Source organism: Rattus norvegicus, chromosome 18 (assembly GCF_036323735.1).
Source record: "Rattus norvegicus strain BN/NHsdMcwi chromosome 18, GRCr8, whole genome shotgun sequence".
Lineage (NCBI taxonomy): Eukaryota > Metazoa > Chordata > Mammalia > Rodentia > Muridae > Rattus > Rattus norvegicus.
The window spans coordinates 36,699,215-36,720,802 of record NC_086036.1 but is presented as its reverse complement, the minus strand read 5'-3'; the positions used below and the strand labels follow the sequence as shown (position 1 = coordinate 36,720,802).

Genomic DNA, 21,588 nt, shown 5'->3' with positions numbered 1-21,588 from the left:
ATTTCTCTTTGTATGTTTATGTATTCTTTTTTCTTAAGAATGTACATTTATTTATTGGATATTTTACATCCAATTACATTTTATTTTTTTATTCCTGCTTTATTCAGTATGTTTATGTATTCTAGAATTATAGAAAGTTATGGCCAAAATTAAATACCGCATTTTAATTTTAAAAGCCCAATATTCATTATTGTTAATAGTTTCCCCCTATGTTCTGATAGCAGATTCAGGCTCCACATTTCACTATGCAGGAAAATGTAAAGTGAGCTTTCCTTTCGATCACCAAAACTTTTACACTTCATAGTTTATTTTATAGTATCAAAAGGAATAACATAAATGCATGACTCACCAGTGACAGACCCAACTTGGTATCCATTCTGTGGGCGAGTACCAATCTCTGACACTATTAATGATGCTATGTTTTGCTTGTAGACAGGAGCCTAGTATGGCTGTCCTCTGAGAAGCTCTACTAAGCGACTGACTGCGACAGATGCAGCCATGGAGATCAGAGATTTCTATGCAGGAGTTAGGGGAAGGATTGAAGAAACCGAAGGCGATGGCAACCCCATAGTTCGACCAATAGTGTCAACTAACTTGGACCCCTGCAAACTCCCAGAGTCTGAGCCACTAACCAAAAAGAATACAGTGACTGACCTGAGACCCCAGGCATATATGTAGCAGAGGGCTGCCTTGTCTGGCCTCACTGGAAGATGATGGCCTAATCCTATAGAGACTTGATGCCTCAGGGTCAGGGGATACTCAGGGGAGGGCTAACCTCTCAGAGGTGAAGGAAGGATAGGGGGAAGAATTCTGCAAGGAGGGAGAAGCATTGGTATGTAAATAAATAAAATAATACAAAATCTAGACTCTGCATATGAGAGAAACAAAAAAAAAAGAAGTAATACAAGATATGTTGATTTAAAACAAACCAAACAAAACCCCTTACCATTTTCATTTGTGATGATATTAGAGTGCACGATTGTAAATGTTAACTTTTCTATCAATATAGTGTTAGGCATGAAGGAGTATGGAGAATACTAGTTTGCCTTAGCTCAAGGTGTTTGAAGAAATATACGATATGTGATGAGGTATTCAGAAAATGAGGAGTAAATGAACTATATGTAACATTGTAATAGTGGCATGAATTGTGATGAAATAGAAATGTCTTTGAGCCTGAAGCACAAAGGGTTAAAAAAAAATCTAGGTGAGGATGGTAGAGGCTGGGAATAGTCTCCTAGGCTGAAAAGATTAGAATGTTAGTCTTTAAGAAAAAAGGCTAATGCTTTTGCATGGATTCAATACAACTTTTGAGAACCATTAAAAGCATCTAAAACCAAATTCTTATACAAGGAAATTTTACACCTGTCTGGTATAAAATGATGGTTGCTCAGACTAGGATAGGAGACATGAAAGTGAAAGCATATAAATTGAACTTGTGATATGTGGCTACTTTTATGAATTAATTTTTTAAAAATGTTTTATGCTGTGATGTCTTTAGAATTATTCTTGCTGATGATAAAACCATACTGAAATTAAATATCCCCATAAAACAATAGTCTCTGATTACTTTACTACAACACAATTTTGTCCTTTATTTCAATTTCAACAAGATAGTATTTTCATTATAAATATATAGATTTACATTTATGTCTTCATTAGAAACACACAACACAACATACAGTTGTTTTGGGTGGTGTTGGTGGTGTTTTGTTTTATGTTTCTTTCTTTTTTTTTTTTTTGACAAGGCTTCTCTGCTGTAGCCTTGGCTATCCTGAAACTCACTCTGTAGACCAGGCTGATGTTGAACTCAGAGATACACCTGCCTCTGGCTCCTGGGTGCTGGAATTAAAGGTGTGTGCCACAAGCACCCAGGTTATATTTTGTTATTTCTATCTGCATGGATCATTTAAAATTTTCTACAATTTTGTTCTATTATGACTACAGTTTTTTTGTGAAACATAATTGCATAATGATAGAATGAATCAGTATAAAACAGGAATATATCTTCATTCTTTTACCTTAAGCTTAACATCCATGCATTTGTTAGATCATGAAATGCCCAAACTGAAAAACTGAAAACAAAAGGAAGAAAGGAAGAAAGGAAGAAAGGGAGAAAGAAAGAAAGAAAGAAAGAAAGAGAGAGAGGAAGAAAGAAAGAAACTACTAACCATTCCAGTTCAAATTTAACAACATAATAAAGCAGTTTTCTCTTCTCATGGAGATGATCCAAAAATATAACTTGAATACAAACATGAAGAAAGGAAGAACAAATGATACAAGAGGAAGAAGCCAAGGGAATTACATTCAGCAGAAGCTTCCTCATAGTGGAGACAAATTACAGAGCCAAAAAGTCATATCAGACCTTCAGTCTCTCATTCCACAGCTAGAGTGTCAAAGGGGACACCTTTCTAGGGAGCTGGGTGCTAGAAAATATACAGAACCTTGCTAGATGGTTAGTCAACCTCTGCAGTATATCTCATGAAGACTTGACTGAACATACAGGTCCCAGATGAAAATTGGTGCCATTAGTGATACATATATAAATCTGGATCAAGTCAGTAGAATGAGTCAAAGCTATTCTCCATATGGTGGGTATGCAATGTCAGCTCATTTGAGGATGGAGAAGTCTGGTTCTGGTTTTACACACCGTCAGCAGGTCATGCCTGTTTTTACAGAAGCACATTGAGCTAGCATGGTCATAAGTCTACAGAAAAGAAGAGAAAGCTACAAAGTATGGGACTGAGACAGATCTTGCTCCTTAGGAAATGCATCCTACCATGCTTAGTCCATCACATAAAGCTCTCACTATAAGCAACCCTGGTTGGTTTCTAATGTAATGATATGCAATAAATTCTTTTGTTCTCTTTGTTTTGTCAAAGTAATACAAGAGTTTTTCATCATTTTTTTATACCAGAAGATGTAAAAACAAAGCCCATATGAGACATGATTTATTTCTAAATTCACAAAAATAATTATTTTTGGGTCGACTCATTTTTAAGGAATGTTTTATTTTCAAAATACACATAATCTCCTATGTTAACAACAATTTGATAAATAAAAATCAAAATGCAAAAATGTTATGTGTTTTGTGGATTCCACTTCCCAGTTACTTTGAGATCCCCACATGGCACTGAAGGTACTTCTTGAATACTTAAATGATTAGTTTACCATGAAGAGAATCAGCTCTTGTGCAAAGCTTTTAAAAGATTACCAATGCTAACAAATTCCTTGCACTTTCAGGAAAACTGTAGTTGATCAAGGTATCGTGTGAACAAATTCTGTAGGAACAGACTGAGGCTACATTCTCCTAAACTTCCATCTCAAGTTAAGACCAGTCATGACACCCAGTGAACCACAAGATCTTGCCATATTGAAGCATTGCTTCTTGCCTCCTCTTGTATTCTATTCTCTTCTGAGAGATGCTACAAAGAGAACAGGTCTTTATCTTCTTAAAAGGCCTTTTTGCTTATTTATTTGCTTTTATTTTCTTTCTTTTTAGGAAGAAATAGAAACTCTTTGTAAATTCTTTCAAATGCAGATCATTTCTGTTTGGTGTTTTTACATTTTTAGCAAAAGTGTGAGTTAGGCATAATTAAAAACATTTTTAATGAGAAACAGGAAAACCAAAATAAGCAAACACAGTAAAATTATTAATCAGAAAACCTATTTTATCAGATTAAAGAGTAGAGAGGCTGTCTAACATATAGTTCAGAACTTTGACCCAAACACCTTTGCTTTAGTGGAGAAATGGGCAAGAATATATATCACATTTTATTCTCTGAATATATAGAATAATTAGAAATAAACCATACCTAGATTCAATCATAGATACTTTAGTGGAGAGCATTTTTCAGTTTTACCCATTCACATAAATCTGTCAATGAGCTCTTACCCTTTATGTACACAGATGTTGCATAGCATAGGCTTATTCTATATCACAATCTAGACATGAGTTTACCCCAAACTTCTGATCATCAAATATGCACAAGTATTGCACTTATTGACTTTTACTTTTTTATTTTTTTCTTCCATTACTTTACTTATTTATTCACTTTACATTCTGATCTCAGCACCCCTCCCCAATCCTCGCAGTTCACTCCTACCTTATCCCCCCTTCTCAGAGAAGAGGAGGCCCCACCTGGCTACTAATTCACCCTGGAACCTCAAGCCACACAGGACTAGGCACAGCTTCTCTCACTGAATCCAAACAAGGCAGCCCAGTTAGTACAATGGGATCCAGAGATAGGCAGCAGCTTTAGGGACAGTACCCACTCCAGTTGTTCGGGGACCCACATGAAGACTAAGTTGCACATCTGCTATAAATGTGGGGGGGGGCTATGTCCATCGATTTATGCTTTTTGATTGATGATTCAGTCTCTGGGAGCTCCCAAGGGTCCAAGCTTAGTTGATTCTGTTGGTCTGCTCATGGAGTCCCTATCTTCTCTGGGTTCTTCAATCCTTCCTCCAACTCTTCCACAAGACTCCCCAAGCTCCGTCTAATGTTTGGCTGTGGCTTTGTGCGTCTACTTTAGTCTGCTGCTGGGTGGAGCCTCTTAAAGGACAGTTATGTTAGGCTCCTACTGCAAGCATAACAAGTATCATTAATAGTGTGAAGGATTGGTTCTGGTCTGTGAGATGGATCTCAAGTTGGGCTAGTCATTGGTTGGCCATTTCCTCATCTGCTCCGTCTTTTCCCTGTATATCGTGTAGGCAGAAAAAAAAAAGAATCTAAGGTTTTGTGGGTAGTTTGGTCTCCTTATTTATCCACTGGGAGTCCTACCTGGCTACTGAGGGTAGCCACTTCAGGCTCCATCTCTTACACTGCTAGGAGTCTGAGCTAGAGTCACTCTCATAGATTCTTTGGAGCCTCTACCATCCCAAGTCTTTGATATGCCCTAGAGATGCCACGCCCCACCGTTTCCCTTCACTCTCCTGGCCTTCTCCTTGGTTGTTGCTACATTTCCCCTCATTTCCCTCTTCATCTCCTCTCTCACCCAGTTCCCTCACTCCATCCACCTCTGATGGCTATTTTATTTCCCTTTCAGAATGAGATTCTAGCATCCTCCCTTTGGCTCTCCTTGTTAGTTAGTTTGGGTCTGTGGAATGTAGTGTGAGTATCCTGTACTTTTTAGCTAGTATCCACTTATAAACGAATGCATACTATGCAGGTCCTTTTGGTTCTGGGTTACCTCACTCAGGATATTTTTTAGTTCCATCTGCTTGCCTGCAAACTTCAGGATGTTCTTGTTTTTAATAGCTGAGTAATATTCAATTGTGTAAATGAACCACATTTTCTGTATCCATTCTTCATTTGAGGGATGTCTGGTATACTGGATGGTTTTGTGTGTCAACTTGACATAAGCTGGAGTTATCACAGAGAAAGAAGCCTTAGTTGATGAGATGCCTCCATGAGACCCAGTTGTAAGGCATTTTTTCAACTAGTGATCATGGGCAGAGGACCCAGCCCATAACCCTGGGTTCTATAAAAGAGCAAGCTGAGCAAGTCAGGAGAAGCAAGACAGTAAGGAAACATTCCTCCATGGCCTCTGCATTAGCTCCTCCTCCCTGACCTGCTTGAGTTCTAGTGATGAACAGTAATATGGAAGTGTAAGCTGAATAAACCCTTTCCTCCCCAACTTGCTTCTTGTTCATGATGTTTGTGCAGGAATAGGAAAACTGAATAAGACATCTGGGTTGCCTCCAATTTCTGATTATTACAAGTAAAGCCTACTATGAACACAGGAAAGCAAGTGTCTTTGTGAGATGCTGGAACTTCTTTTGGGTATATGACCAGGAGTGATATAGCTGAGTCTTCAGGTGGAACTATCTCCATTTTTCTGAGAAACTGCCAGATTAATTTCCAGAGTGTGATTTACAAGCTTGTAATCCCACCAGACATGGAAGTGTTTCCCTTTCACCACATTCCCACCAGCATGTTTCTTAAGCTTTTGACTTTTCCTTGTTGTGACTTGGATTCTACTTAGATGGACCTAGAGTAGGTTTTCTTTAATGCCTTGGTAGGTATCTTGAGTTTTAACCTTCAATCTGTCTTCTTTGTCTATCAGGACATTCTAGGAATGAAGATAGTGGAAAATCCATGGTGGTAAAGACATTGAGAGAAAAGAAAGGGTAGATACTTTTACCTTATGTATTTTCAAACTTAGATGGTGAAAATATTACAGAGAGATGTGAATTGTACTTGGGAAGATGATGAGATACTGAGGTTTAGAGTTTAACCTCATAAGGATTAGCTACAAAAGATAATTTTTAAAATTTATTTTAAGCACTTATTTCATGTGGTTGAAAAGGTTGAAGATGTTAGGATAATAATTTTTTAAATCTTTTAGTTTTCATTTTGGTTCTTTATTGTTAAAAATAACATGTATACAAATAAAATTAATATAGACCTATTTGTAACATAAATTATAAAATATTTACATCTTGTGTTATGGTATTAACTATGCCTGTAGAGACCTGAACTCTGGTTTATTCTAATATCTTCTTGTATAGTAGATGAAACTTACAGAGGAGATCTCACATGAATGACAGGTATGACACAATAAAATATGGAGCAACAGCATATTAATTGTTGGGATCATCACATGTAATCCTAATGTCACAAGCTATGATTATATTTGTATCTATATCTATATCTATCTATACATATATATGTATATATATATCTGACATCAAGTCTGAGATAATGATGAAATAATATTCATTTCTTGATATCTCTGCACCTAATAGAAACTAGAATTCTAACTATTTAGTTCTCAGGACCTTTTCTGCTATGCTCTACCCAGTGGAGATGCCTCTCTGACAGAATATTTTCCCTGTCAAGAACATCATCTGTCCTTCTTCTAGTCCTCAAACAGCATTCTCTTTCCTACTAGTTCTGAAATTACTTTAAAAAAAATTACATCCACACAACTCTGCATAAACATGGGTCATTTTCTTCTTTTGTTGCTACAAAGTCTGCCTGGGACTAATACTTCTTATACAATCCATTGTTGAGTTGTCGCATCATTTAGCACTGCAGGAGAGATTGCTGAGGGCCATCCAGGAAGAATGACAAATGGTTCTAGAACTCATGGAACACAGCCCATCAGTTAGCACAGCCACAATGGATTTGCCTCAGACAAGTATGACCCCGAGGACTACTTGTTCTGAGAACTTTGTGCTGTTGTAGAGTTTGGCTCTGCTTGTTGCCTTCACATTTCTCTTTATCTAATTTTCTGTTTGTCTGTTGGTCTGCCTGCCTACCTGTCTTTCTGTCTGTATGGATGTTTGTCTGTATAAAGTTATTGGAGTCTGTCTTTTGCTTCACCTACTCAGTGTATGTGTGTGTGAGGGGGGGTGAATTTCCTCTTTTCTTTTCTTTCTCATCGACCCCAAAATATTAAATGAGTTCTGAGTTTTTTGCTGGCCCCAGGAAGTGCCAGCCCCAATGAATCAAGCTTTGTTTCCTTAGAGAAATGTCTTCTGAGTAACTTCACTAATCATACCTTGTTAGTGCTGATCCCTGTTCACTTATTTCAGCACTGACCCTGATTGCCAATTCTGTACCTTGCTGCCTGCCTCAGTTTACCTGTGGTGTCAAAGCTGGTCTTGGACATCAGTTTTTGGCAAGAGATGTTGTGTCTACTTATAGAGCTAGGTGTGCTTGAAGAACATGCTTCTGTGAGTCTCATCTTTATGGTATCGGTGCTATGGTTTTTATTTTTCCTAAAATCCTTGGGTAAGACTCCCATCTTTAAAAATAGAACAAAATGGAATTGAGCATAATACAATTCTACAATGGAAAATAATATTGCAAATACCTAGATCTATTTAGAAAAATAACTATGGAAAAATTCAACATATATTTTACAAGTAATTTTTCTATTAATTTACTTTTTCTTTATGTTTCTAGAATTGACCTGAATGCCCACTCTTCAGTTCTAACTTTCATGCTACCAGAAGTCATGCAAACTTCTCAAAGAGGGAATAATTGTACCAAATTATGTTGCCTAGGAACCATATCCACAACTAGCATGGGATGATGACTCTCTGGATGCAGTAGTGGCACAAATACCTTGGTGGTGGCCATTAGCTCAGTAATTGGATTTAAGACCTGCTCAAAGAGAAGGATATCATGCTTAGCACTGGAAATTGAGCTAACTACTCAGTGCTTGGGAAATCATGGTTATTGGAGGAGAATCTATTACCATTTATTTGTTAAACCTGAATAATCTTCAACGATAATCAGCAAATATTTGTCCTTTTACCCACAGACAAATTTAGCTTTTCATAAAGGGTTTTTCTTTCCTTTAGCAACTAACAGAGAACATTTCAGAAAATTATATACAGTAAACATAGATGTATATATAGACCACTCCCACTCGTAAGACTCGTGGAACATTGCAAAAGAGTGGATAGAAAGAGTTGTAAGAGCCAGAAGTTCAGGAAGTTTACTGTGAGATTGTGTCTCCTATTACACAGAAGCTATATCCACAAACACAGGACCACCCTTGTCTAAGCTAAATAAGAAGGACACCAACAAAAATGCCAAACAAGATAGGGAAAACCCAAGAGGCCTCAACCCTACACAAAGAATTATAGGCAGGAGAGGTGGTTCTCTCCAGGGAAGAGCACATCAAGTGGTTGTTCAGTGTCAAAAAGTTAACCCTACATAAAATTAACATTATATTGACAGAATAGGTTCTGTGTGGGAATGCAATAAAAATTAATGTAAAAGGAGATCATTAACTTGAAGAAAGGACAGAGTGATATATGGGAGATTTTGGAGGTAGGAAAAAGAAGGGAGAAAAATAGTTAAAGTATTTTCTTAAAAATAAACAAGCAAACAAAACAAACAACAAAAGAAACTTCTATTTTGGTATTATTTCATGGACACATATAATCAAGTTTAATTATATTACCCTTACACAACTATATTTCTAGTTAGAATGTACTGTCCTGGTTAGCTTTATGTCAACTGGACACAAGATATAGTCATCTGTGAGGAAGGAACCTTAAATGAGAAAATGTCCCCATAAGATCTGGATATAGGCAAGCAAGCCTGTTAGGTATTTCCTTAATTATTGATTGAGGGGGAGGGCCCAGGCCATTGTGTGTGGTCACATCCCTGGACTGATGGTCCTGGATTTTATAAGAAGGAGACTGGCAAGCAACAGGGAGTAAGCCCATAAGCATCATGGCCTCTGCATTAACTTTTTTTGTGTGGTTTGAGATTCTGTCTTGTTTTTCCTCCCTGCGTAATACTCAGGATATGTGGGCCAAATAAATTCTTTTCTTCTCAAGATGCTTTTGCACATGGTGCTTTATCAGGACACTCATAACCAAAGCCCACATTTTGTGTTATAAATATCTTTAAAATTAAACAAACTGACTGAAGCTTTAGCCATTAGCCATCAAGGTATCTGTAAAATGTGTAGAAGGAAAATTAGTGACAATAACAGCATAAAAGCTGGAAATGCATACACAGAGCATATTTAAAGCTTCTCATAATATTAATGATAAGAGAGCTTTTGGAGAAATAAAGAAGTATGTCAACTACCCATATTTTATAACCTAAAACAACCCCCAAAATAAGACAACAGATTGCTATAATTAATTAGCCAACAGAAAAGACACAATGCCTAAAACAAATACTTAAGAAAGTAAAGAAAAGAAATATAAAAGTGTAAAAAGTAAGATAGTATGTTGAGGGCCAGCCCAGCAATGGCCACCTCTGCAGGGGAGATAAGGAGTATGAGAGGGAGGGGTGAGTCAGACTCAGGGTCAGGGGGAATCCTTCAGCCTGACTGACTAGTGGTCAGAGTGTTTCTCTATTTGTCAGAACTCAGTAGGCAAGGATAGATTCATGTTGTTCCAAAACATAGATCATATCATTTTTGTCTTTGAATGTGTGTTTTAACTTCCTCTTGGCCATGAATTTAGTCATCATTGATAAACCTTGACAGAACAGAATTACCTTTTACAATTGTTTTCTCTAGATTAACCCTATAACACAATTTTTAAGAATCTAGCACTATATTTTCCCAAGGCCTGACTGCCCACTCTTGAGCTGGCAGTTCTTATGGTTTCAAGACAGAAAGAAAATCCCCATGCCGGGCTGGGCAGATTTCCACGTTCCAAGCAATGTATTATCAACTTTCATTGGTCAGAGTGTTAATTAGACCCAAGAAAAAAAACTTCAGGTCAAAGCTGCTGTGGTTATTATTCAATTTATGTTATAAATCAATGTTTATATCTTTGTAGAATTTATTTATATGTCTAACCTTGGCATTCCTTTGTTCCCTGGTCCTGCAGCAACACTGTAAGAGCTAACTTTTCTAACAAGGGGAAATCTTCAAACTTTATTCTTTTATCATTTATCCATATCATTTTTTGTCTATCAGTATATGAAAAAGCCCCTGTGTAGGGCAGAAATAATTCCAGCCCATCTAACTATGTTGTTATATCTTGTCCCTGAAGAAAAGGCCATTTAAGGCCCCCAATCTTTTATGTCATGTAAATGCATGAGTGTATATTAGGAAGGGACTTTTAACCTGATCTGCTGCCAACTTCTCTAGCCCACTGCATCTTGTTTACTTTTATACGTTTACTTTGTTCTGATTATCTTGTTCCTGAGTTAGTACAGGGGCAGATGTTTGAAGAGAATCTTGGAGCTGGAGCCTCATAAGGAGATCTCCAGCATATTTATTTGAGTCACAACCTCCAGGGTGTAAGGAAAACCTTCAAGTCAGGCCAAAAAAAGATATCTCCCTAAAAGTAGGAGGGGTAGAATGCTCTTGACAAGCCTGGGGAAAGGTTAGAAGCAGTACTCCTGGGGCAAACTGTAAGTAATGCATAAGAAATTTCCCTGACTGTGAAATGCAAATCAAAACAACCCTGAGATTCTACCTCACACCAGTCAGAACGGCTAAGATAAAAAAAAAAAACTCAGGTAAAAACAGATGCTGATGAGAATGTGGAGAAAGAGGAACACTCCTCCATGGTTGGTGGGGTTGCAAGTTGGTACAGCCACTCTGGAAATCAGTCTGGAAGTTCCTCAGAAAATTGGATATAGTACTACCTGAGGACCCAGCTATACCACTCCTGGGCTCCAACAAATAACAAAGACACATGCTCCATTATATTCATAGCAGCCTTACTTAGAATAGCCAGAAGCTGAAAAGAACCCAGATATCCCTCAACAGAGGAATGGATATAGAAAATGTGGTACATCTACACAATGGAGTACTACTCAACTATTAAAACAATGACTTCATGAAATTCATAGGCAAATGGATGGACCTAGAAAATATCCTGAGTGAGGTAACCCAATCACAAACAGACACATGGTATGCACTCACTGATAAGTGGATGCTAGCCCAAAAGCTTGGATTATCCAAGATACAATCCACAGACCACATGAAGCTCAAGGACAACCAAAGTGCAGATGCTTCAGTCCTTCTTAAAAGGGGGAACAAAAATATTCATAGGAAGAAATATGGAGACAAAGTTTGATGCAGAGACTGAAGGAATAGCCATTCAGAGCCTGCCCTACCTGGGCAATATTGCTGATGCCAAGAAGTCCATGCTGACAGGAACCTGATATAGCTGTCTCCTAAGAGGCTCTGCCAAAGCATGACAAATACAGAGGTGAATGCTCGCAGTCAACCATTGAACTGAGAATGGGGTCCCCAATGGAAGAGGAGTTAGAGAAAGGATTGAAGGAGCTGAAGGGGCTTGCAACCCCATAAGAACAACAATCCCAACCAACTAGAGCTCCCAGGGACTAAACCACCATCCAAATAGTACACATGGAATTACCCATGGCTTCAGCTGTATATGTAGTAGAGGATGGCTTTCTTGGGCACCAATTGGAGGAGAAGCCCTTGGTCTTGCTGATACTGGACCCCCCAGTGTAGGAGAATGTCATAGTGGGGAGTCAGGAAGGGGTGGGTGGTTGGGTTAGGGAACACCCTCATGGAAGCAGGTGGATAGGGGATGGGATAGGGGGTTTATGGATGGGAAACTGGGAAAAAGAATAACATTAGAAATGTAAATAAAAAATCCAAAAAACCCCACACTTGTTACAAAACAGAAATTTCCCATCAACCTAATCTCCCCAAGTTGTACAAATATTACAAACCTCAAAAGCATACAACAGGTAGAGATCAAGACCAAAATGAAGGGCAGCACAAGGGTGATTTTATCATATGGCTGGACCTTTGTCTATCACCTGTGCTGGCTTTATTACTTTTGCTATTCCCATTAGATATGGCTGTGCCAATAGCAGTACTAAATATGTCCATGTGAATCACATTCAACATACATTATCCAAATAATCCCAATTAAAAGGCAGAGTGTGTTAAATATTTTAAGGCAAATGGTAAATATAAGGTATAAGAAGAGCATATTAAACAGAAGTCAGAGCATCAGGATAAAGAGATGTGAAAATATATTATATGGATGTATCAGTAGTGAGAAGGTGGCTGCAGTGACGATATTGCCTTCAGAGAAAGCTGGTCTCAGAAGTGGGATTCCTACTTACATTGGTACATTTAATTTGATTGCGTTGTACTCCTTCCCAAAGCTGAAATGCTATTGTGGACGTAATAGCAGGTATATCATGTTAGTGCTCTTGTAATTACCTGCTTGGAAGGGAGTGTTGCTACAGTGTTATAATGTTTATGATAAACATTTCAATTTGATTGCATTCTTCATATACCACTGTACCTGGCCAGCAATTGTTTTCTTAATTTTATTTTTAGATTGTTTATGGTTTATAATAATATAAGCAAATTTTCTGTGTTGAATTTGTACCCTGAAGCTTTGCAAAGTATAGTAATTTGTTGTAGTGTACGTGCTTGTGTGTTTGTATAGGATTTCTTAGGATTCTCTTCATATATTATTGTATCATTCGTGAACATGAGCTAATTTTATTCCTTTGTGCAATTTGGATGCCTTCATCCATTTCTTAACTTACCTAAGTAATCAATCTGAAACTTCTGGTACTATGTCCAATAAAACTTGTAAAAAGCAGGTATTTCTGATGAGAGAGGATAAGAAAGGTTTTTACTTTTAGTAAGATTAAGTTAGCTGTTGTTTTTTGATATTATAATGGGGAAATCATTTAATCTCACATTTTGAGTGATTTCAGTATGTGAAATAATTTTAATGTCATACATAATTTTCTTTTTCTTAAGTATATCACATTGATTTTTATGTTGTGCAATTCTTGTATTACAAAACACTCTACTTGGTAATGGTGCCTAAATTTTATATTTTAAGCTACATTTTCTTGTTTATTTCTGTGTTTATTTGTGTGCGTGTATATTACAGTTCATGTATGGGGATCAGAGAAAAACTTGCAGAGTTAGATTTCACCATTCAGTCTACGGTTCCTGAAGATCAAAGGTGGGTTTTCAAGCTTGATGGCATCATCTTTAATTTTTGAGTCACCTTAACAGCCTCTAATTCTCTCACTATCCTGGTGAATATGTGTTCCTAGCATATCACTAAGAATTATATGAGTAAATACTTAGGAAGGATGTTGATCTGTGCTGTTCATAGAGGGTCTTTTACTATCATTTCATCAGGATAATATTGGCTTCATGGAGGGAATTATCAAGTGTTTCCCTGTTAATAGTCTTTGGATGGATTCAAGAAGGATTATATTAATTTTCTTTTAAATGCTTGGAGTAATTCCTTAGGGGAACTATATGACTTATAAGTTTTTGATTAGTGTTCAATATCTATATCTATATCTATCTGTATAATATATATATATATATATCAGGTTTGTTCATATTCTTTCCTATTCAATGCCTCGCATGTATGACCTTGTCTTCTTCACTTATGTCACTCAGTTTATTAACATACACTTGCTCATCATATTCTCTTATAAAATTCATTAATTAATTCATATAAAATTCCTGGAGTGTAGTTTCACTGAAGCTTCTTTAACTCTAAAATTAAAAAAAAATCTTCATATTTTGCATGTAATCTTGAAATTCTTGCATATTGGCTTAGCTATTGAAAGAAAGACTCAGATCTGTTGTGGTTTGCCCTGGAATTATCTGTATTTTGATGCTAATTCTGCTGCCCTGCTGCCTGGTCATTTACTAAGGACTTAGGTAAGTGAGCTTATAGGAACTTTCTCCCATTTAATTTGTAAAATAAAGGCAAGAGTCCTTGATTTGGGTAGGGGAAGGGAAGTTGGAGGGGAGGAGGAGGGAGAAGGGGTCAGAGGGGAAGGAGGAAGAGGAAGCTGAAGACAGGGCATGGAAAGACCTCAAGTTATGAAGGATTTCAGAGCTGGGGAATAGGATAGTGTAGTGGTAGATCTGCCCAATCTAGGTGCGAGCTTGTACTCATAGTAATCTAGTTGTGTTTTCTTTGCACAGGCATATTTGGGTTGGAGGGATTACTGCAACACAGATCCACAATGTTTGGAATTTTGGGAAGGGGAGGGATCAAAGACACTAATAGTGTTTGGGAAAGTATATACACAAAAAAATTAAGACACCAGAAAGTATTCTTGAACCAATTTTATTTGAAGAGAATGGAACAAGTTCAAAAATAATGTAGACTCCTTTGTCCATGGAGCACATGCTTTCTTCACACTTCAACTTTCCAGTAAAGCCATTGAGAAATCAGAATTGCAGGTAGAGTTTGAGGTTACAGATTTTTTTGGTTCACATGAATATCTAACATTTTCCCTTCTGGTTGAGAGTCAGCCTCCCTTTACTCATCCTGAAAATAAAAACAAGAGAAATCAAGTCACTCTGGCACCAGCACAAAGAGAAATGTGATTATTTGATCACTCAGGAAATGATTCAGAAAAAGCAGGCTTAGCTGCTGGGTTCTGTGGCCCTCATTCACTGCTATGAGGATCTAGGCACTTTGCTTCTGCTCCTCTCTGTACCTGGTGTCTTTATCAATCATTTAAGAGAATTGGTGTCTAAGACCTTCTGTACTTACAAATGCCTACAAGGAGTTCAATGTTGACAGTTAAGTAACTACTAAAGTCTACAACTCTTGGAAACAGAAGTATTATTTGCTGATTATTCAAGAATTCTGAAAAGTTACTTTATAACTCTTTTGCTACATTTTAAACATTTTGATTGAATCCTATTTATTTTTATTCTATATATGTGTACAGTGAGTGGTAGTGGTGCAGATGTGTACCATCACACATATACAAAGGTCAGAGTAGATACACTTGCAGGAATAGCTTCTCTTCTTTTACTATGTGGGTCCCAGAGATGGGACTCTCAGTCTTGGAGGCAAGCACCTTTATGTGATGAATAACCTGCCTGTCTCACATGTAGTAATTTCTAAGCATTAATCACTTTAATCCTTGCAAGTGGCATACAACATTTTATAGATGGTTTATATGACTCACTCAAATTTAACATTACTATCATTGTGATTAGAATCTTATTTTTTAAGGAATAGTAACTAAGTCAGGGATTTCCTAGTGTTTGTTCTTTGATAGGTTTTATTTGCAGGAATTTTAAAGTGTTTATTAATTGTTTTACTTCCAAATATTAAATCACTGTTTATTAAACAGTAGATATTAAGAAATATTTGGTAAATCTGTAACTTGAAGTGTTTATTATTATTAGATTAACAAACACCATTCCCCAATACTTAAATATTCAATTCAACTATTACATGTCTTGGGGCTAAAGATGTGCCCAAGTGGTTAAGAGAGTTTGCTGCTCTTCTAAAGGACCAGAATTTGGTTCCCAGGACCAACATTGTGTAGCTCACAAGCACTTGTTGGCTCCAGCCCTATGGGATCTGACAACCTCTTCTGGCCTCCTTAGAAACCCACACTCATACATATAAGTTTTTCAAAAACATCAGGTATCTTTTAAATAGTTAAATAGACAAACAATAGCCAGGACTTTACTTAGAGAAGACTATGTATACATAGAAAATATTATCTTCTTTTCTAAGACTGAGAAAGAAAACAAAAGATTCTTACCTTTTGCTTCATTAAATACACAGGAGTTTCCACATGGTTTCCATCAGAACCACCAACTGGTTTGTAAATGGAGTCATACCTTTTATTTCCAGTTAGGCTTTTGCTGATCATGCTTTTAGCCTGCAAAAGACAAGGGAGATCATCATGGGTAAGAATGGAGTGATTAATTTGATTTAAACATCACAAAGGAAAATGTTAATTGCTCTTTTAGTATTGAGAAGCATTATCATATATCAATAATATTATTCCCTTAATATATACAATACAATAAACCTAAGGATCTATAGGGCTATGCGAGTGTATTGAAAGAGCAATATGCTTTGCCCTAGTTTATAACTTTAGGCACGGAAGCATAGTACTTTCAGATTCAGTCCTTAGACATAAATGCATCAAATATCAAATCAGTGACCTAAATATATGGTTATTTATTATAAACTTTGTAACACATAACTTGCAATTAAATTCTTTGGAGACAAATCTGAACTCTTAAAAGGAAACACATCTGAGAGAAGCCACACTAACAAAGACATAGAGTTTATTGATTTTTTTCTTGTGCCAATCAAATAAAGATGATGAAGAAATATGTTTGTGACTAATTTGTTGACATAATAGTTAGAGATATTTTTGTGTATAAATTTCTAAATATCAGAGGTCTGATAATATAAAGGTTTGACTAGCCCATGAAAACAGACATTAGCTAAAATGGTGAGATATTTTTTGTCTAAAATTTATAGCCTTCTTATGATTGTGATTAACTCATATTTAGCCTATAAAATAGGCATAATTATTTTCTCATTTTTAGAATCAATATAAAATTGTCAAAGTTGTGTGCTATCCTGAAGACTTCAGAGACCTGCTGATGGTATTAAGGTAGATGACAGACATCTTTCTGGAAGAATACTACTTTATATAGACCAAGCCATAATAAGAACAAATTCCTCTGAATGGAAGGTGAAGATAAGTTATTTTTAATCAAAAAAGTTATCTTTAAAATGAGATAAAAGCCATATTCTGGTAAACTAAAGTGTAAGTAAAAAAATAGCAGTCATGGTAAGTAAAAATTCTGAATCATTGATAGATGAAACCAGGAAATCACTGGAGAGAGAAAGCAAAAGAGGGAAAATCATAGCAGGATCCAGAAGAGGATGCAGGAAACAAGCTGTGCACTTGGATGCTCATATTTGTGCAAAGATGGCTCTCAAGCATCAATTATGTTGTGCTTTCCCTTCACTTACCCATTCAGGAGAGCCAATTATTGTCTCACTTACCCTAGATTATAAAAGTATAGGTTAAAAAGAAATGGCATTGGTTGTTTTCATATTGGTGATGAGTTGAAACTATAAACAATTAGTTTAAAGAAACAACATAACTTGTATTATGTAGGAAATGATGATCAGGAAAATATCAGCGAGCTCCTCAAAGGACTGTATGTGGTTTGGATGGCATGTGAACATGTCCAATTTGAAATGACATTGGACGAGAAACAAGAGCCTAACCCTGCAAAGTCCTGAAATTCATATTCAGGAGTTTGAGTTGCATCTTCTAACTGACTATAACCACTAAATAATTTTGATCAGAATTACATTTGGAATTATCATATTCATTATTTCACAGGTTTCAGTTGGAACTGAACTGGGTGTGAAAGTTAGTCCTGAAAGGATCAGACTTAGTTGATGAGATTCTGAGTTAATTCAGTTCAGGCACAAGGGTTTTAATGGAAAATGATGGAAAGAGATGAGAGAAATGGTTTAATGGAGGAATTCCCTCAGCGATCAAAAATGTGAAATTAACACGGATTTCATTTTTCTTTAGTAAATGGCATTGCAAAGTTTCATGAGTTTATTGTATCCAGTATCACCAGGCTTGGAAAACAGAAAAACTAAGGTAAATAAGTGCAAAGAATAAAACAGACATCGATACTGACCTGTATCCCCATTGCATTGTCCTTTGAAAGGTTATCTACATCGTTTCCTTCTTCTTGATTATACAAAGACCTTGGTTTCCTTTGTTGGCTAGAATGTTCTGGCTTTCCTTGTTGACTGGAGGATCCTGGTTTTCCTTGTCGGTTAGAGGATCCTGGTTTCCCTTGTTGGCTAGAGGGTTCTGGTTTCCCTTGTTGGTTAGAGGATTCTAAATTCCCTTGGTCAGAAGACCCAGGCTTGCCTTTATTGCTAAATGATGTTGGTTTCCCCTTTTGGCTAACAGACTCTGGCTTGTCTTTAGGCAGTGATGGCTTCCCTTTTTGACTAGGAGACCTGGGCTTTCCTTGTCGACTAGACAATTCTGATTCTTCTTGCTTGCTAGAAACATTTGGAGTCCCTTTTTGATTAGATTCCCCTAGCTTCCCTTGCAAAATCAAAGCACTGGGCATCCCAGGCTGGCTCAAAACTTCTGGCTTTCCTTGCTGATGACTGTTCACTGGTTTTCCTGCCTGGTTGGAATATCCTGGTTGTCTTTGCAGAATTAACATCCCTGGTTTTCTTTGTGTGATACTACCTCCCTGTTTGTTAGATTCCTTCTTTCCCCCAGGATTAGCTTCATTTTTTGTCTCTACAGTAAGTGCAGGCTTTTGATTCTCTTCTAGCTTAAAAATACTTGGTTTTGCGATCTGAGCAGAAGCCACTGAGATGATACAATAAGAAAAAGAAAAATAAGTAGAATTATTTTAATAATTCAAAACAAATCATTTGCCACAGCAGTGAGTTTTTATCATACAACTTCTTAATTTTAAATCAACTCCAAAGTCAAATTTTTCCATCTTTTCTCTCATGTTGAATATTTTGTTTCTTCTGTTTGCTTTAATGGTTTTTAATTTCCAAAAAGTATAGCATCAAGCAAACTTTCTCATTTGTAAACCATGAATTCTTTGCAATAGTATTTTTCTCTCCTTATTTTCCCTTGTTTTTGGAGAAATCAGTCTCTAGTCTGTGCCCCCTTTAAGCTTTTGTTATACCATCTCAAGGATATTAATGCTCTAAGCATGAAGTCTCTCCAAGCCTGCAGAGGAAGCATCATTTGCTTCTAAGCAGAACTCCTAATATTAAAGATGCTGAAGGTTATATGTTTTGGTAAAATTGTAGAAAGTGATATGTGCTACACATATTTCTTGGTATGTATCCTCTATTTAAAATTTTATTTAATTCATATATGTTCCAGTAGTACCATGTTTTATTTTTTTTTCATATAGTGGCTCTCTTATGCAGTTTTAGACCAATAATTTTGATTCCTCCAATCATGCTTTTTTCCCCCATTAATGTTTTGGCTATTTGGGACATAAATTTTCCATATACATTTCAGTATTTGTATTCTTTTTGTGTCAAGGATGCCCTTGTAATATTAATGTGAATTGCATTGAATTAACTTGGACAATATAGCCATTTTTATAACAATTCTGTCATTAATTATTTATGAACATGGATGCTATTACTAGCTCCTAGAACCCTCTATATTTGTTCAGTATCTTAAATGTTTATTAGAGAGGTCCTTTATTCCCTTTGTTAGGTTTACTCTAAGGTATTATATTTATAATTTTAAATTAAATCTTAGAAAATTTCATACATGTCCTGATCATATTAAGTCCCCATTCCTTTTTCCTACTCCATTACCACCTTCATATCCTTTTGTTTTTACTGGCTAAGAGGACATAAAACTTTGTATTTTAACAGTTGCATGTGAAATTAAATCTATAGGCTAAAAGCCAGATGTGGGCTTTTGGTGGTAAATGTGGTAATTAACATATCAAATCACTCTGGGCATAGTGGCATATATATTTCAACTGAGCAGTAGAGTGGTTCAGGAGGAAAAACACTGAAAATAAAATAGGCATCGTATTATGTTAGGACAACAAATTTAAGTAAAATATTTAGAAAGTAATTCTCATCTGCTTTGCTCTTCGTTTGGTTTGACATTTCTTTCTCAATTTACAAACCCCGATACGTGTTTTGCTTCTTTATCTTCTCACCTATCTCTTTGCTACTTCCCAAGTTCATATAATGCTACCTATGGTTTTGACACACACTTGCTTCTGTCATCAGTATACTTAGTACATTCTGTCACCTAGAAAGACACTCCAAGTTCATGGCAGGAGCATCCATCCTAAGTAGGGGTTCAGGGATGGATTTTTAACTGTCCTATCCCCGAAAGCATACATGTTCTTCTTGTTTCTCCTTTCACTCTGTCTCTCACTTCTATTCTGATTTTTAAACTCAGTTTATATATTCCCCAACAGCACCACCATATAACTACTGCCCCAATCAATTTCAGTACTATCAAAAGACCCGTGTTTTGAATGGGCTGCATGTGATTATTTTTGTCTTAAGTAAGATAAAACAGCTCTGCAGTATAAAGACAACCTCTATTTCTTTTGCTGTGGGTACAGCAAGCATTAAGTTCTAGGCATTTTTGTTATTCTTTTATACTAGATCTAAGAAAGGTCATCCAAATTTTGTAATTTTCAGGCAACTTATATCATTTCCCAGTTCTGGGGGTTGAATTCAGAGGCACATACATGTAAAGCATGAAAACTATTACTCAACACAGTTCTTTAAAATTTATTACATTATCTTAATATATGTATTGAGATATATTAAAATATATATTAGGATAATAAGAATTTCTCATTGTTTTGAGAAATTCATATGTCTGTGCTAGAATTATTATCTTTTAAAACAACTATAAATATAGAATGCAAAATTCATTAGTATCAGTTACCTACAAAGAGATCAAATAATGGTAGCTGATGTAGCCATCCATATAATTTCTTAAGTTTTTACTTAAGTATAGTTATTTCTATTTTATTTATAATAAAAAAGACTCAAAAGTACATTTTTAAAATTTGACCATACAACATTTGATCATAGCATACCACCGTTCTTTTATAGGACATGAACATAAACACTTATGTGCTCTTATAATATTTTTAGATTGATAATATCTTTGTATTCTAAGCCTTTCTCAATTGCTTATTCTTGCTTCCTCCAACCACAAGTCTTCCATTCTTCTCATATCCAGTGAACATTTTATGCATCTAGATTTGCATATGTCTGAAATTACCTTTACATATCCTTGTTTCATTCTAAAACAGCATCTCTTCATCAATTATATATTTGAATTCTGTCCTTAGAGAATGAGAAAGAAAGATGTCAGTTGCAGCTTCCTTACCTGAGAACACAGTCAGGAACATGAAGGGAAGGAACATTAAACCCCCCATAATCTACGGAGCCAGTAGATTCACACTTAGCTGTTGGGTAGCTAGAGTGTCACACTTCTGTAATTCTTTTCTAAATAAATTATGCTCATCACTGCCATGTTATATATTTGAAAATCTCCCCACCCTTATTGCTAAACACTGTTACCATCTTGAAAAATTACATAGTAAACTTTCACAAATGAAGGTGTTTCTTGAATTTGAGGTTCACAGGCCAACTCCTGTAAAAATCCAAAATTTAATATGCGTCCATCAGATTGTCTTCTCCCAGGATGAAAATGGTGAGACATACGTGAGGAAAGGATTAATTCACTGTTCATTTCTTTGTTGTTAGGGGGTGGCTTATTGTCAGCTGGTGTTGCTATTCACTCTACAGGTTTATATGCCCATGACA

The 21,588-nt window shown here is 36.3% G+C and overlaps 1 protein-coding gene across 1 annotated transcript; it reads right to left on the bottom strand.

Annotated features, from left to right (window-relative positions):
* Positions 1-14,739: 14,739 nt before the first annotated feature.
* Positions 14,740-21,197, bottom strand: Marcol (MARCO like). The gene is made up of 4 exons (XM_039097395.1): positions 21,149-21,197; positions 17,913-18,610; positions 15,989-16,108; positions 14,740-14,748 (listed from the first exon to the last, which is right to left on the bottom strand). The coding sequence occupies exons 1-4, from the start codon at positions 21,195-21,197 to the stop codon at positions 14,740-14,742; spliced, it is 876 nt and encodes a 291-aa protein (XP_038953323.1).
* Between the last annotated feature and the right edge of the window lie 391 nt (positions 21,198-21,588).

What these genes read in the sequence shown, in the direction of transcription:
- Marcol (XM_039097395.1), bottom strand. Translation starts at nt 21,197, where the DNA reads ATGGGGGGTTTAATGTTCCTTCCCTTCATGTTCCTGACTGTGTTCTCA. An exon ending in GTTCCTGACTGTGTTCTCAG is followed by an intron (nt 18,611 to 21,148) that starts GTAAGGAAGCTG and finishes GTATCATCTCAG; the next exon opens with TGGCTTCTGCTCAGATCGCA. An exon ending in ACAATGCAATGGGGATACAG is followed by an intron (nt 16,109 to 17,912) that starts GTCAGTATCGAT and finishes TGTCTTTTGCAG; the next exon opens with GCTAAAAGCATGATCAGCAA.